A 17,776-nucleotide genomic window follows, 5' to 3' on the forward strand; every position below is an offset into this window, starting at 1 on the left:
TCCCCTTCTATTCCAACTTACTAAGAAGTGACACACCAGTATAACTCTTTCACTTTAATCTTTCTTCAACTATCTTTAAAACTTGCTGAATTACTTGGACAAAAAACAGGACAAATACCCATAGTATCTACTACAACAGCCTTTGAAACCTTATGTTATAATGTATACAGGTTTGCATAAAACTTGCAATAGTTACATCACAATGCAGTTACTGTGAAAAGCAATAAGGACTTCTAGATGCATCTCAAATAACAAAAGGCACAAAGGTAGTGAAGAGTTCAACAGCTAGCAAAGAGGCAATAATTTTAGGAAAAGATTTTCATGTCATATATGCTAGGAGTATCCTTCCCTCTGATTTTATTCCTCCTAACGAAAATACCATATGTATCAGGGCACAGGTCTGATCTGATGCCACCGTCCATAGCTTCACTTGAGAAAAAAAAAATCTGCTGCAATGCCCTCCAAAGAGAAGCTTCACAGCACTAAGGAGAACCTTATGCTGGAATGTTGCCTATATGGGAGAGAAGAGGAAGGAAGAACAACATCAGCAAACTGCAACTGCTAAATAAGCCTCCTTGATTAGCTTCAATTTTAAAACATCTGCAATGTAGCAAATCATCAAATTTCTAAACACATATGGATGCTGTAGAGCAATACACAGTGAAACTATTTTAATTCTTGTCAGGTTTCAACAGATTTGGCTTTATCATGCTGCTTATGATTTCCAAACAACAGAAGAACATACCATAAAGTTATACTTAGTTATGTAAGAGATAATAACACTTTGCAGCTTTTAAAAATAAAAGCATACTAATTCAGGTGCTTGGAATTTACTGCTGAAATATAAAGCAGTTACATAACTTACAATCAAAGTTAAGCCAGCACAATATCTATAAACATAATTCATGGTAAGAAAGACACAAGCTGCTGAATAAAACTTATTGGTTGATTGTCACAAGCCATAGTGACATCCTTGGAGACTTTTATACTCAGTGTAACTGCAGCATAAGCAGCTGAAGAACAAGAGGTAAGAGGTGGGTTCATTTTTACAGATCATTCCATCCCCTGCTTTCAAAGGTGAACTGTGTTGTACAGACATACTTCTTCAGTTAGAAGCAGCAGGAAATAGAATATAAAAAATACAAGGTTTTTTTTAGAAAAACATCTCGTTTGACAGTTTGTATTTCAGTACTAACTTCAACTGCAGTTTGATGAAAAACAAAAGTACAGTTCAATAATCTGAATAAAGAGGTTGAAACTAAAATGACAAGTCATCTTCCCAGTCCCACTCATTGGCACCACAGCAATACATACAGTGAGTTTTGGGCTCTGCTATGCCCCAGTAGTGAGAAATAATATTGGAACACGCATAAGGTGAAATTACCTGTCCTGTAACTGGATCAAAAAAAAAAAAACCACAACAAAAAAACAAAAACACAAACAGCTGAAAACCCTGGGACATACAAGGGACTTAGAACATCATTTTGCATTATTGTTAAACAGATCAAACAGCTACTTGTCACACTCTCTTGTCCACTATGCTCTCACAGCTCCACCCTCTCACTGTTTCTCTTTATCATATCTGATGCATACCTGACACCTGAGAAGCATATTTAGAAAGATAAACCAGCAGAAAGCTAATCTTACCATTATAAGAAATAGTAATATTTTTCTGTGGATTTAGCAATCTGTGCCAACATGCTCCAGAATTAGAGAAACTCCAATACCTGGAAGGCAAAGGGGAGCTTCCAGTGGCAGCTAAAGTTGGATCAGGTTAGTTGCACTGTGAAACCTCACCCAAATCCTGCTGAAGTCAAGTTGCATTTGTGATCTAAAACCACATCTAAACACTGCTGTCTTTGAGCAATATGAATTTCATTAAAAACTTTTTTTTTATGTGGGCGGGGCGTAAAAGGCATCTATTGCTCAAAAGGTCTTAAAACAAAAATACAACTTACTGATCAGAGTCATAATAATCCATGCACTTCTTTTTCTTATTATAAGCTGCAACTCTGAAGGGTACAATTTCCAGTGCTCGGAGGCCTGGAGCCATTGTCAACACTTTGGCACCATGGGTTGGTTCATACAGATCTTTCCCAGTGTCAGGGTGTGGCATCCCTGCTGGATCTCGCCCTACAATGTAGAAGTTAGCTCCTGCAACCATCCGTGATCTACAGTGCCACTGAACCTAAAACAAAGACAGGAAAAACAATTAACAGAAGAAAACGGTCAAAATTTGACCCTGAAAATGTCCATGCATTGTATAATTACCACTTTTTCCCTAATCATACATGATTTTTCCTATGGAGCCACCACAAACAAAGAATGAATTATGTGAATCACCACCAAACTTACAGCTAAGACATACTATTCCCCTGTTTCATTTGCACATTAGGATACTTTAAAAGTTACTTTAGCACAGTTTTTGGAACAGTATAATCAGGGTAAGAAAGATGGAGCTCATCCATTTCTTAGCTCAGTTCTTCCTGATGTTGTCACCCTCCACCCCTTTCCTTTTATATAAAAAGATTAATGCAAAAGTAACTGCTTTGGGAAGCTTCATGGGATCTAGCCATATATTGTTCTATTTTAATCACAGCAATTTCTCGAAAAAGACACACTGACCAGTAGATAGCTGCCAAACATCTCATCAGAAGAAAGACAAGATAGCATACTTAAACACAGTGTTCACGAGTGATCTAATCAACCTATCTACACATTAAAAAAGAAAAATTACCCATGCTCAGCATTTTCACCTGGTGCACGTGGCAACGATGTTGTCTGATGCAGGACTTTAACACTTAGTCTGAATCAATATTAAGACCCAAAGGACATATAAACTAGGTACATACTGCACATGAATGCTTGGAATAGGCTTTCAGAGCACTAAGATAGCTTATTTATACCACAGGCTTCCAAGATGAAAACTGATAAAACAACTCTAGCTTTGGTAAATATTCAGTCACTTTTCCCCTGATCATTTTGAAATAATTTTATTCTAACACATCTATACGAACTGGGGAAGAACCAATGTCAAAATCAGAAACTTTAGCTTTACTGAATTTTTGCTTGGATGCACCAAATTATTCAGAAATGCATCTCTTACTAAATATGGTGAGAGGTTTTTTTTTCCTCCCAAAGACTGTTTGCAGTATTTACTAAATCTTAGACTGTTAGATATGTTACACTTATGACAGTTTTTAGACTTCTTATGTTATAGGACTGTTGGTGGATTTTCTTAATTCATTTTTATATGTAATATTTTCAATAGAAAATTTAACTGTATAGTACAGGAAAAGTAAAATAACTATTACATTACCTTAGATAACAAAGACACACCACTTCAGGAAATGTCAATATGTTCTCATATTGGGAAGTATTCCCCTAAAAGAATTTTCATACCATCTATATAGCTTAGTATCTGCCAAAGGATACTCGGAGAAGAGTTTAAAAAAACAGCAAGTATTAACAGTAGTTTCTTATATGTGCAGCCTTACCTTCACACAAAACTAAAGAGCCTACCCAGTAACTACACAGTGTAAAATAGCTTCACAAACTGAACAGTAACAAACATCTGTCAAAACATCTGTCAAGCACTAAAAGGGAAAAAAAAAGAAGGGGAGGCAGCAGGGAAAAAAACCCTACAAATCATAGGACAAAAGTTTCTGCCACTACCTTGTAGTAAATGGACAACGTGATGGATAAATTTTCCTTCCATTACCAAAAAATTTGCATGTGCCTACTGCAAATCTTTACATAAAACAAAAATCACAGTGTTTCATATTTTAATCACCGTGCATGCTGTTCTATGTTAATAAGCTTTAGGCAAGAAGCTCAAAAGTGATTTCTCAAAGTAGTAACTAACTGTTAGTTGTACATAGTTCTATAACTGATCGCTATAGAAACCATTCAAGGAGGAAGTTTAGCAGTCAATATGGACAGAGTTCTGTAAATCAGTAGTCAGATAATGAAACTAGGAGCCAGTATTGAGTTATGGGAGTACCGTTGGTATCAGTTTTCATCTTTACTGCAGCCAGACATTACACGTGACAGATTCCACCACTATTCAAGCATACAGAGTGCTATGGAAGCATCTGGATGCTGATAGCTATGCTAATAATTTTCGTATTTATGTTACAAGCACAGAGAGGGCTATACACATGAAATTCCAGCATACCACAGCAGCTGGCAGTGTATTTTCTGAACCTATTCTAGTATAGTTAAGAAATTTCAGTTTCATATTGTCATTTGGGTAACAGCAAGCAAGAACTCTATTTTGAATAAATGAAGCTATTTGATCAAGACAATTTTGAATAATGTAAACCACATGTTTGAGACATAAAACTAGCAGCTCTTGTCCCATAGCCATATATCCATATTACTACTTCAGAGCATATTTACTTTCCTAAGCAGGTGAATTTATTGCATTTTGATACAGAATTTTCCCTTATAGAACTGTTTCTTTTCTTTCAAGGTAATTATCAGGAACGTTAAAAACACAAAAATGCTTAGTTGATGCTTATGAAACATGTTCATTAAAATCTTTACAGACTGAAAGGCCACACCCATCCTGTAGATAACCATACTAACAGCTGCTTGTTGTTCTGTAAAGCACTTGTGCTACAGAAACAAATCTGGTACCAATGTCTTTTAAATGACCTATGGAAAATGATTAAAGAAAGAGTCTCTTTTATTACTTGGCTACAAACATTATTGTCAGGCTGTACTCTGAGGTCACTGGAAATGCCATATAGGTTAGGAGAAAACCCTGTTCTGTTCAGAATAAGGACTGTGGATTTTGTTCCTCCTCATATGCTCATGAATACAAGACTGAAGTAGAAGATTTCTGTTAACTCTCGCAAAAGGTCTATGGGGAACAGTACAACATTCCCTACAGTAACTCACTCACATGCCTCAACTGGATCTGGACTACAGTTTTTTCTCTGGACTGAAAGGTAGTGCAAGCTCTGTTTGATCAGTCAACTGGACAGCAGAAAATAAGTGACACCTGTCTAATTTAATTCCACTGGTGAGATCTCCTATCTATCAAAAAGCTACCACAGCGTTAACCTCTTGAGCCTGGTCAGAATTTGAACTTCCTCTGACTCATGGAGTAGGGCGGGGGTGGGGGGAAGTATTGAGATGGAGAACCACTATCCCCTAAAGGAATTGCACTCAAATGAGAGCATTTATTCTCTCTGCTGCTTCCCACAAACCTCTAGGGATTCCAGCCCAAGACCTGGCTTCTAAATCAAGTGTTGCCAAAGAATTATTTCATACAAAAGCCTTGAAACAATTTTCTCTGAATTAAGTTTGCCAAAAAATAAACAAAGCCCTTTTTAGTTTTTCTAATTTGTGTATAGCCCTCCAACATACAAACTTTTTGCTTAACAGTCATAAAACTTCAGTATCTTAACATTCAGGACAACTGCTTGGTATGTTAACAGATCTTATAATTCCTTCTGAAAAAGGCTGTAAAAAAGGAGGAAGGAATAATTCATTATCATACCCTTATAACTGTAAATAAAGGAGCACATAAATCCAATATTGTCTCCCACCATTTGCAGCAAAATCCTCCAATATGTACGTTTTTTCATAGAAGAATGTTTTAGCTGATGACAGAGGGAGCCTTTACAGTCTGATTTCCCAAGGAAAATTAGTATCCTCTCTTCATTAAGAAAACCACAATGGACAAACTTCAGGCATAGCACAAAGTACTTTAGCGCACTATCAAAGGGGTTTTGTTTTAAACTCTTGACGTATTTACCTCAGTTGGTCCAGCATACATCATGGGGGAAGGAAATATAGCCACCACCGTTGTTTCTGGATTCAAGATTCCCTCATCCAGTACTGCAGCATGTTGCTTCATGCGCCACATGAGAGGAACGTCATCCTCCTTTGTCCAGCCTCCAAGTGGATGCAAGAGTAAAACTGGGCGCCGGTAGCCACGTTCCAAAAGCTGTTTATGAGTATCCTGCATTAACAGAGCATGCCCATTGTGCACCGGGTTGCGTAACTGGAATGCAAAGACAGCATCTATGGAGAAAAAACAGACAAAAGATATAACGAAAGCAAGTTATTTTACCAGGAGTCATACAACCACAGAAAAATCTTCAAACAGCACAATCTTTTCTGTAAACTCTATTAAACAAGTATAATAGCAGTAGTCACAGGTCATTAAAGGACTATGAATTATTATAAAATCATTATGCATTATTATGAAATCATAATACTCAATAAGAAAAGTAATAAAAAACAATCATACTAAAAACCCCATAAATCAGCTTCCTTCATTTTTGAGATTTCTGCAGAATTACTCTAGTTTCTCCAACAGCTATAATGTTCTCTTTGGATTTTTCACTTGCATGAGCATATAATACAAAGTTAAATTCTAAGAGGAAATCAAGCTATGCTACCTGTCTTAAAGGCTCAATGTATCATCAAGAGAACAAATGGGCATATTTGCAACAAAACAAATAGAAGAGGATTTAACGTGTCTTAAGTTTCCTTTACCCAAACAGATTAGAGTTTACACACAGTAAGAACAAAGCAAGGCTAACTGCTATTCCAAAGCATTACAAACCCTTCCACAAAAAACCCTGACACAACCAGGGTTTCTCCCTTCTGCAAATTAAGGCAAACTAAGGCGCCCTGCAAGACAGCAAAGTCGCTGTAACTGAGGTTTCCCAACAAGGAACCAATGAAATCTAGAAAACAGGGTTTTTTCAAGTATCAAATATATTTATTTAGGGACTAGCTAAAACAAAGACTGGTATCTCAGACCTGCAGATTCTGGAAATACTGACCACACTGAAAGGAAAAGACAGGAGCTCAGGATCAATCTGGGTTTGCATTCTTGATGTTAATCTCTTCCCTTACACTTAGAAGTGCTTAGCAGCTGCCTGCCAGTCATTGCCACAATGAAGGCAGTGTGTTTGATTCCTCTCTGCTTTATGACATTACTCAGCCTCTTATTTATCTGCCTAACACAACTGCCTTAATGAGAAAAACTGTTCTGTTTCTTCTGCAATATAAAGCTAGCAGTTAGCTCACAATTTAACTGTGATACTTTGCACCAGTCTACTTGCATTACTGTCATAAGCTTTGCTCCCCAGAAGCAGCATGGAACAGACTTAAAACAGAAGAGCATGAAAGCTCAGCACTCTATCACACCTTTAAGGTTTTAGCCGAACCTGATAATTTTTAAATCACGTTCTACCACATTTTAACATTATCTTTTCTTGCATTAGTCACATGTCTAGTGTGCCTGGAAAGATAAAATGCAGAACCTCAGGCATTACCAGCTTCTCTTATGTATTTAGGCAATGCAATGCCTGAGATCATAAAAATTAATACCAGTAAAAGGCAAAGAATGCCACCTAAGAGAGTATTCAAAGTCTTCATCCTTGCAACAATGCTAGCCCCTGTGGTACTGAGGCAGTAGGCATTTGGATAAATCTTTGCAGAAAGAAACAGAACAAGAAAAATTTACTCACCGGCATTCATTTCCTTGAATTTCTGCCTTAGTTCAGCTGGAGTGAGACGGTATTGATCAAGTCCATCATTCCAATAAATACGATCAAGGACCTGTAGATCTCCACCTACAAGCCAGTTCCCTTGCTCCATAACCATCTAAGAAAAGAAAGGAAAATCCTCTTAGGATTGGTTGTCAGCTTCTCCTGAGCATCTAGAGCATTGCAGTAGGGGCACATCTTTACCAAGGAAAGAGTTTCTGGTTAATTTTGACAGTCTAAAGCATCAATGTTGGTTTTTTTTTTTAAAAAAAAAGATCACTGGAACATAGTCCAGACATGTTATACCATGGTGCAGGAGAGAGGCACAAATCTTCCAAAATAAAGGATTTTTTTAATATCTAGAAATGGAAGTAGCCAATATTCTTAACCAACATTATTACATGACAAAAAGAGATAGCAGCTGGAAAGCCTAATATATTAAGGACAATGAAGCTGCATACTTCATAGTTGTTGGTCAAAGCAAACGCAGTTCCAGTATCACCCTGCAGTTTACAAGATTCCGGTCAGCAGTAAAGTAACAAATAAACCAATTCTGATTAGCTTCTCACTTTAATTTACAAATAAAATCAGAATCTTTGAAGTAGGATAGCTTTTGGATTTGTTTCACAGTAGCACTTTATCAAGGCAACATATATTGTACACTCACTAGAATTCTTTTGATATCTTCAAATATCACCTCATCCTATATCAAAAACCAACTATGCCAAGCTGCTTAACATACTTTAGCAATGGCCATAGAAATCATACAGAAATTGTTAATTTCTGAGAATGCATTTGCTTTTGAAAATGGAACCACAAAAAACTTCTAAGTTTCATACACATTTCTGACAATTTTTTAGCCTTATGTAATTCAAAGATGACAACAAATGTTGATATAACATAAGACACTACACACTAAACCCACAAGCCAAGATGTTAAAATTAAGTGTGGATTTTTCAATTTATTTTTGCTTTGAGACAGAGGAGTTGCTGGAATTAAATGATGCTACAGTCACCACCCCCTTCCCAGAGAAAATGTCAGACTTTGACATATTAGCAAGGTGGGGGGAAGGTCTCATAAAGATATGAAGATGAGAAAGCTCTGCACTACAGTAACTTTCAGGCACCTGAAGATTTCTGAAAGGGCCATATTCATGTGCTGTCATGATACTATTATGCACATATTCATGTGCTGTCATGATACTACTATACACCCCAGTACAGACATAAGAACATAGTTCCTCATCCTCTACATTAGTTTCAGCCATGTCATTCTGTAATTGCTAATGCATTATAACAAGTTATTCAGATCTTGTCTGCATGAGATTTTCATAGAATGTCTTAAATTTGTGCTAAGTTTTCAATAAAGGGGTAATCTTATGTTCATCAGCACAGAACATATCAAGGGCTTTGAAAATCTTCCAGAATACTCTTACTTGTACCTAGCAGATGTCCTTTTTCAGATATACTCCTGAATACAACTTCAGTCAGTAAAAGGATGTCATTAAACATTAATAAAAAAAAAATTATTACACGTTAATAAAATAAAGAAGGAAAAAAAATCCATAGTTTTCACATATGTATAACTATCTGTCATACACTTTTAGACCACATCGAAAGCTTTCCCTTTTTCAGAGCAAGCTTGTAATTTGAGGTTTGTTTGATTTCTTTTTATCTGATTTTAAGTCAGTTGCAAACAAAAAGATACTATACAGACAAATGGGGAAAGAAACAGATTTTGGTTCTGCAGAGCTAAGATGCAACATTTACATCAGCTTGCAAAACCAAACACAGTGTTGCGATGAGTATGTTACAATTAGAATATTTCAGTATGACATGCACATAAGTTCAAGATAATAAAATACTGAATGCAATGGATGGAAAATAACTCCCCAGAGAGTTAAATGATGAACTCTCCAGGAATGGGTCCTATTTCAAAAGCATCTAAACCAGGCACTTCTCACGTGCTCCACATGTAGGCAGAATAGTTTTCTTGCCTTCACAATGCATATATCCGCTGATTAATGAGCTTTGATGATCCACCTGGCTACACACAGGCGTGTGTTTCCTAGGCACACTAGAGGGCAAAGTTCCCTCTTCTTTAGCACAGATTCTATAGTACATTCTAAATTCATTTCATGTGTACATATTGACATTAGATTTTCACACTAAGTGCAGACTATTCAACAGCTGCACAGAACAAAAAAAAAAAAATCACCTTTGTTTCTGCTCAAATGTTTTAATTAGTTCTCAAACTAATTTTGCTGTCAAAATACACCAGTCACAGACATCAGCTTCATTTAATTTGCAGCTCCACAAACAGTACAGCTAATAGGACTAGATTTTCAACTTTGAAACACACACCTTGATATAGGGATGTTCCTTGCATGTTGTTCCCCATTGCCTAGCACAGCGTTCCTCTTTCCTGTGCTCGTAGAATTCAGGATTACGGAGAATGGCCACACGGCGACCTTCATACACCAGTGCAATTGCTGTACACCCATCCAGTCTGTCTTTGTCTTCTTGAGTAGCCGTTAGCACTACAGGCACTGACAGATTAATAACTCCTCCTGCAGAGTGAAGGAAAAAAAAAAGCCCTTATCCTTAGTAATGGTCATCAATGATACTATAAAAATCTACCCTCCTAACAAGTTACAGTCCAGGCTATATCACACAACAGGTAGTTCAAGTATTTATTTTAAGTGGGGTTAAAAGCAACTTTTAGAATGAACTCTTGCATAAGATACGTGTGCTATAAAAATGTGCAAGCACTAAGGTTTGAGAAAGAGCAAAGCTATGACCAAAAATAGCAAGTACTTACAGCTGCATACAAGTATTTAGACTGTGAGTATACTACTTTTTGGGGATCTCAAATGAATATCCTGTTCAAGAAGCTATATAGTAAGCAGAAATACACAATTGACATTTTTAAACAGATCATCTAAAATATTAGGCAAGATTGCTGCTGGAGTGGATATTGAGTAAAAAAGAAATAGCATTCTCAGTAGCCATACTTTCAGTCCATAAGAAAAGTTCAATGTGATAGAAGCAGCCAAATGTACCCAAGTAGTTAGCATATATAATTCAAATATTTCAAAAGGTGACTTTTGCTGTTTACTTAAAACTATATCCAGATTCAAGCATACATATTTCAGAAAAAAAGCTGTTGAGTCAGGCAGACATTTTGTATAGTTTATTCAGCTGAAAGCTTACCAGCTACTTTACTTCTAAAACTAAGCCAATGTATCTGAATTTTAAGGTTATGTGTGGCCCTCATTTTAAGCATTTACTTCACTGCTAGATGTTGGAAGTCTTGTTTTTCTTGACTACAAGAGTGAGATTTGAGAAACCCAGTGGAGCCAATACCGTAAATCTCATACAAAGGCTTGAATTGTAATGAGCATACACTTGCAGAAAGAGTGCAAAACTTTTGGGTGGTCTCCAGGAGAAAAGTCATGGGCCCCTTGAAGCTAATGGGGGTTTTGCTATTGGCTTTAGTGGAGCCAAGACTCTAAACAAGGCTGATTTCCCCATTATTTGAGCAATAAATTTTTATAACCTTCTCTCAATTTTACCTTAAGTGTGGTAGGAAGTTAAAAATTATGAAGCTGGATGAAAAGTTTAAGAGAAAATAGGTCTCCCCTTCCTTCATAATGAAAAATGAAAAGCATGCTGCACGTCTCCTAAGTTCAGTCTTAGTGCTCAGAGTTATTTTCAAAGCAACTAGGTCATAAAACTGAGCTTGGCAACAGTCACAGAGAAGGTGATTTGCCACCCCAACCTGATAATTAAAAAAATCCCTTTGCTTTGTGAACAAGTAAATTAATATTTCAAACTGGGAAGAGATCTCAAACCTGTTGATTATTAAAATTTTGTCAGTGACCAATAAGAAATATATAATATCTTTGACATCTGTCTTCAGTCACTGTACAAATGATAAACTGAGGTAAGGTAGTGGAGTGAGTTTTTTAAGTCACAGATAAGCACAGAGTCAGCTTGAGACTATTTCAGATAACTTAAGCTTTAAAGTGAGAATATCAACACACCTGCACTGATCTCCATAATGTAGAAGTCAGTAAGAACCCATTTAGAGCCCAAAGGATGAGATGCATTGTATATACTACACAATTTCCCTCTCTTCAACATCAAAACCCAGGAAAATAACTGCTGCCGTGAGACGCCAGAGCTAACATACCAAGCAGGGAGGAATCTCTCAGGATGTTGTTTTGACTTAACCATTGCCACTGCTTCAAGTAGTAAAGCAGCTTAAAGTCAATCACGTTTTTCTAAAAAGGTTCTTATATGTAAATGTTGCAGTAGGTATCTAAGAAGAGGAAATATGCTAGCATCTAGAGGAACATGACTGTTCTATTCAAGCGTAGGACTGAAAATTGTTTCCATCAGTAAGTTATTCATTATTTGTCATTACCCATTTTTTGCAGCATACATGATGTACTAAAAACATTGCAAGAGAAATTTAAAAACTTGTAATATTGCCATATTTGAAACACTCACCTATAGAAAGTCTTAAAAGCCTTATAAAAATTCTGATTTACAGAAGACTACAGGGCAGAATAAGGAGCTACAAGCTATTTTAGCAGTTGAATGCATAGCATGCCATCTGCAGAGTATGTTTCATCTGGATGGACACACAGAAAGCAAATGGAATGAAAACCAAACTAGCAGTCCAAAACGATTCTGCAAACTTTAGACACTCCAAAATAAGAGGACAACATTATGTTGCCTAGGATAGTATCCAAGAGACTTTTAGAAAAGGGAACTAGAAAATGTAAGTGAGACAACACATGTCTGGATCATAGAATTGAAAGACAAGTGACTTTTTTTTTCCCCGCTATTTTGTCTCCAGCAAGAGAAGAGTAATGCAGAAGGAAGTGGGGAGACAGGAATTTTTACTATCCCTCTTTGATATAGAGAGTACAAAAAAAAAAAACTAAAAGGCTTGAGTGAAACAGAGCCCTCAAAGAGGAATAAATGAAAAATGATAGAGGATCACAATCAAATTCCAAAACCTGAGTATGTTATCACTCGTTGACTACCTTAACTAATGCTTGCTCTTAGCCAATTTTTGCAAAATAAAATATATTTGTTTAAATCATCACAGGATAATTACTAAGTCATAGTAATTTAATTACATGTGACAATTGTCCATACTCAAGCCACTTCCTCAAATTCTGGTTTCATACTTGCAATAGCTCCAGCACTCAAGTCGGTTTGTTGTCCTTTCCTTCATTACTATTACAAAACAAATCTTTTGGCACACAGAGCTAAACAGCATTTAAATGGTAATTCTGAATTCTAAAATAAATTTCTTCAAAACAAATTAGAAATGTGGATTTTAGGTTTAAATGTTTTTCAAAAATGAAAACATTTGAAAAATATAATTTCTAAAGGCAAAAAGACAAGACATTCAAACTCTAACTGGACAGTGGTTATAAAAAGAACAAAACCATCAAGTCTAAAACTGATGATTATAATATCCTATTCTCTTACTCCAGGTTGCGCACAAGCCTGATAACATGTTACCCCACCACCACTAAGAAGCAAACCACCAACAATAATTTAGAAGTAGTGTTAGTTTGTTCGGTTTTACAAATGGTAAGTTTTACCTTACCATCGAGGAGACAGTCGAAGTGAAGGCACTGCAGGTATTCTCTCTCTCTCATAAAGCCATTCAAGGGTGTTGCCCAACCTTCTGCTAGCACTTGCACCCACTGCATGTCCACCTTGTGAAGAAATGGAGAAATAGACTTAGAGCAGATAAAAGTTGTTGCTTAATGATTGACATCAGGTAATAATCATAATAGATCATGATTTATCCACAAAATGCATAACAGTATAAATGGAAGATTTCTCAGTATTACAGTTTTTCATCACAAAGAATTCAAAGTTTCTACAAGTAAGAAAAAAAGAACATCTTCTTCCTCACTGTTCATAATTTTGGCTATTTTCCAGTCCTTACACTAGATCAAATTTCCACGTGTTAAAAACAAACCAACAAACAAAAAAACCCACCCCACACAAACTTTATTTGTAAATGTTTGATAAAGTTCAACTGAACACGATTAGAGTACCACTTGCGGTTTTTTTTTAAACAAAGCAAGATAACCAAAAGGTTAAAAAAAAACCAACCAAACAAACAAAAACACAACCAAAAAAACCCAACACATGCAATTACCACAAAAATATCAGAATTACAGGGGTGAATATTAAGAGGTCTAATCTTAAAACAGATTAGAAATAAATTTTTTATTGCAGAAACTAGTGAGACAATCCAGGAGTAAAATTCTCTTGGGATTGGTACTTAGTTTAGTTTAATAGGTATCAGCTTACAGGGAATTTCCTTCCTTAGCACTTAAACAGTCACATTATGACATAGTGTGTGGCCTCTATTATTTCTGCATGTGCATTACTAAGACTTGGTCAAGTCTTTGACAAGGCCAGGCTTTGCTTGTGCAAGTCTCTTTCGCAAAGAGCATGACCATTTTTATTACACTGTTTAATTTATGCTGAGGCAAGTACAACTCACATTTTCTTCTCAAGCTTTTAACACACCACGGGGGTGGAGGGGGAAGAGATTTGTTTTTCTAGATAGGGAGTAATTTAGAACAGGACGCTACAGAAATCTAATAATGGTGACCTTAAACATTTATTCCTCATCAAAGCAATAAATAGTTTTACAGACATATATGTGAAAAGAATCTAGTCAGATGTGGTGAAATGAAGTATTAAAATTTATTAGTAGTAGAAGGCTAGGCAAATTTTAAAACTGTTTAATTCAGTGCTTAGTCTGTAATCTCAGTCCTTCAATGCAGATGCTCAACTCTGAGCTTAGTCAGCTCCTAGATCAAATGCTTAGCTTTAAGTTCTAGTAATACTGTCAAAAAGCCAGTGAAAAAACTCATGCATTGTATCCGTGTTTAGTCTTAGCTCTTCAGAAAAAAAGAAGATGAGGCAGAACAGAAACACAACCAGAAGCAGCTTTGTCTAATTTATCCGAGTTGGAAAATAATGCATTTAAGCAAAATAAGAACAGAGTTGATCAAGCTGATCCATGCTTTCCGCATTTTCTCTGCTGGAAACCAGAAAAGTATCATGAATATGTTCTAGCCAGGAAAAAAACCCAATAAAGTAGATCTGATCATCTCTCTGTAGGCTTAAGTTTGCAACTGTTTGAGCCTGGTATATACAGTTACGATTGTCCAGATGAAGGTTACCAACAAGGAGAATCAAGAAGCAGTAACTGATTTCCTTCATATTTCTAGGTCATTGCAGTTCAAAATAAAATGGTTTGTGTAAGTACAGTCAAAAAAAAAAAGTTCTGAATTCTTCTAGAAACAACTACTCATCCAAGACATGCCAGGCATGGTTTAGTCCACGGATGGGTGGCGCGGTGGCATGGGAGGAAGTCACTGTAAATTTAATCTCCAGGCTTGGGATAAACTAAGTAACACTATATCAGACATTATTTATGAAATTATGAAGATTCAATTGTCATCTCTAGTAAGTGATCAAAGAAAACACAGATGCTGTGACTTCTCTCAAGAAAAGAGGGAAAAAGTGATGTATCAAGATACATTTTCTAACCAATACAGGTATTTCAACTGTATCTACTTTCCACAGCAACAAATTAGACTGTCTTTCAACTTCAGCAATGAGACAACTGAACACAAAATACCTTATTTATTTCCAAGGTTAACAGAGACTCAGCATCAGTTTTGGCCAACTGTAGCTTGTTTTCTGGCACATAAAGCTCTTTCACCTCATAAGAGGCATCCACTGGTACAATGTCCTGTATAAAAGGAACAAACAGAGCTTAACGTTTGCTCAGAATGCTTCTTGGACACTGAACACGTGGTCAAAAAGTAAAATTCTAAACTCTTGCTACATAGTAGTGCAACATTATTCATTGAGCAATTTTTACTCATTTAAAAAACAGCACTGTTCCAAGATAATGATATATTGCTAGCCAAGCTGCTGGCTTGAGTAACTAAAGTGAAATCTTCTGACAAGAGATTTTTTCTAAACCTGAAGTACTCCATATAACATTTACCTAGTAAATATTTAACTGCTGAATTAAGCGCAGTTCTTATGATTTATTAATGCCAACATTATCTACAGCAGAAGGGAAGACTCTATGCTTTTATACTTGCTAAAGAACTAAAAAAAGTTTTGAGAGACTGAGCATTTCTAAATTTAAGTCACTCACTATACTACATACATTAGAAGTGGTAACACAGAGGTAAAAAAAAAAAATCTCTCAACTGAAAGTGATTAATACAGAAGTACAAATTACATGTGTTACCTACAGCTAATGACATAACACCACTGTCCTAATCTATATAGTAACACTTAGAACATTTAAACGTGAGGCCATCTGTGCATATATATATATGCAATGAACTGAAATCTAGTTTTATAACCAGAATACCACAGAATATCAATATTTTTATTTGAAAAAAAATTCAGTTTTCCTCCATGCGTTTTAAACAAGACATTCTTATCACTCCACGTTGCTCAAGACCTTAAACTTTTCATAAGATATGAATATAAGGATAAAAAAATAATTCAAAAAAAAAAAGGGGGGGGGAGAAGGCCATCATGATAAAACTTTAAAGAATCTCCTCTGACAAAGGATGGTGTAAAATGTCAAAACCCAGTCAAATGTTCCAGTGATATTCAGTAGCAAAAAAATCAGTGAAAAGCAGCTGACAGTTCTTTTTCAAAAAAGGTTTTTCAGAGTTTTGGAAGCTTTTGTAAAGTAATGCTTTACTTTTTGAGAGGAAAAAAGCTCACCCATATGGCAAAGTATATACAGCCCCATAACAAGAATAAAGAAATTATTTTTCCAGTATACGCAGCCCAGAGTAAATAGATAGGCCTGTAGGAAACACAAAGTTTGCCCAAGCATTTATCCAAGCATTTATCAGACATTAGGCACTACCTCCATGGAAAGTAAAACAAAGGGAGTGGGATGATGAAAGCAAGTGGGAGATAAAATGACTGTGGGAGTAAAAAGACGTGGTGAGTCTCACTGGCTGTTACATAATTCATATCTCTAAAGACAAATAAAAGGAAAACAAATTAAACTAGCATTTAGAAATTGTGTTTTAGAAGGAAAAGCTCAGTCCATTACATATCAGACATCATTTGGGAAGCTGATTTTATTAGACAGTAAGTTAGGCAAAACCTGCCTTCTATTTTCTCTTCCTGAGCAGCAGCATCACAGCCCAGGAGAGCTGCAGCAGACTCCTGCCACAGCAATAAGACCAGAATCAAATAAAGATATTGCCTGCTGTAAAGAACAGCAGACCTTACAAGCAAAGGATAATGACTGAGTACACATAATGCTGCTTCACAGAAGATTTCCCTCTGGACTCCAGTTCGTTAGCATGCTAGAACGTCCTAATTTTATAAACCATTAAAAGCTTAAAATAAGTGTGCCTATTAAAAAGGTATCTTCAAATATTATCCTGTTTTTAGTGTCCCACTAATGGGCAAAACAATGGAGAAAACAAAGGTTTCACAATGCAGTTTCTGTGAACAACCTACCTCATTATAAGGACGTAAACAGCTTGAAGACAGTTCTAGCAACACTGAGTCAGACATTTAGAGAATTTGTAGGACTAGTAAATCTAGAGTCCCTTGCAAACAAAAAATGGTATGTAAAACAACACCTTAGATTAAAAAAAAAAAACAAACAACCAAACAAAATAAGCCCAAAACAGCAGCAAGAGGAATCCCCAAGTCTTTAAGCTGTGTGAATTTCATGAAAATGCTAGGCTAGCAAGCCATCTAGTGACCACTCTAATGTAGTAACTTTACCCAAAGGTTCATTCTACCAAAGGACAAGTTACACAATATTCCTCAACATTTGTTATTTCTCAATGCATTCATATAAATAACAGCAAAATAATAAAAAAATAAACTAGATGCTTTATGGGAATGTGCCGCCTCAGACTGCAGTGGTAGGTTCTTCGCTGATGCTGTCTTAATATCCTCAACTGTCTGTAAACAAAGGGCCTTCAGGCAAGTTTCTGGTAGATTGGCATTCACAAGTGACATCCAATTTACATTACTGAATGACTAGTCTTCTAAGTCCATACTAATTGAGGTGTGAGGCCACTGAATTATTTATATACGGAAAAAACAAACAAGTATTTACTTGACTATAACAATCACTGAAGTTTTGGTAGCGACAGCTTGCAGGGAAGTTTGTCAGCACTTCCAAGTACAGGGAAAAC

General features: G+C 36.1%; 1 protein-coding gene across 2 annotated transcripts in view; it reads right to left on the reverse strand.

Moving 5' to 3' along the window:
* Positions 1-17,776, reverse strand: part of PAPSS1 (3'-phosphoadenosine 5'-phosphosulfate synthase 1) — a 49,923-nt gene that overhangs the window by 9,948 nt on the left and 22,199 nt on the right. For both annotated transcript variants that reach the window (XM_068403087.1, XM_068403089.1), the window contains exons 6-11: positions 15,211-15,324; positions 13,147-13,258; positions 9,879-10,084; positions 7,497-7,632; positions 5,768-6,036; positions 1,959-2,188 (exon numbers count right to left, since the gene is read on the reverse strand). In XM_068403087.1, the coding sequence (XP_068259188.1) occupies positions 1,959-2,188; positions 5,768-6,036; positions 7,497-7,632; positions 9,879-10,084; positions 13,147-13,258; positions 15,211-15,324 (1,067 nt within the window). The remainder of the gene's footprint in view (positions 1-1,958; positions 2,189-5,767; positions 6,037-7,496; positions 7,633-9,878; positions 10,085-13,146; positions 13,259-15,210; positions 15,325-17,776) is intronic.

This window comes from Nyctibius grandis, chromosome 6 (genome assembly GCF_013368605.1).
Source record: "Nyctibius grandis isolate bNycGra1 chromosome 6, bNycGra1.pri, whole genome shotgun sequence".
Taxonomy (NCBI): domain Eukaryota; kingdom Metazoa; phylum Chordata; class Aves; order Nyctibiiformes; family Nyctibiidae; genus Nyctibius; species Nyctibius grandis.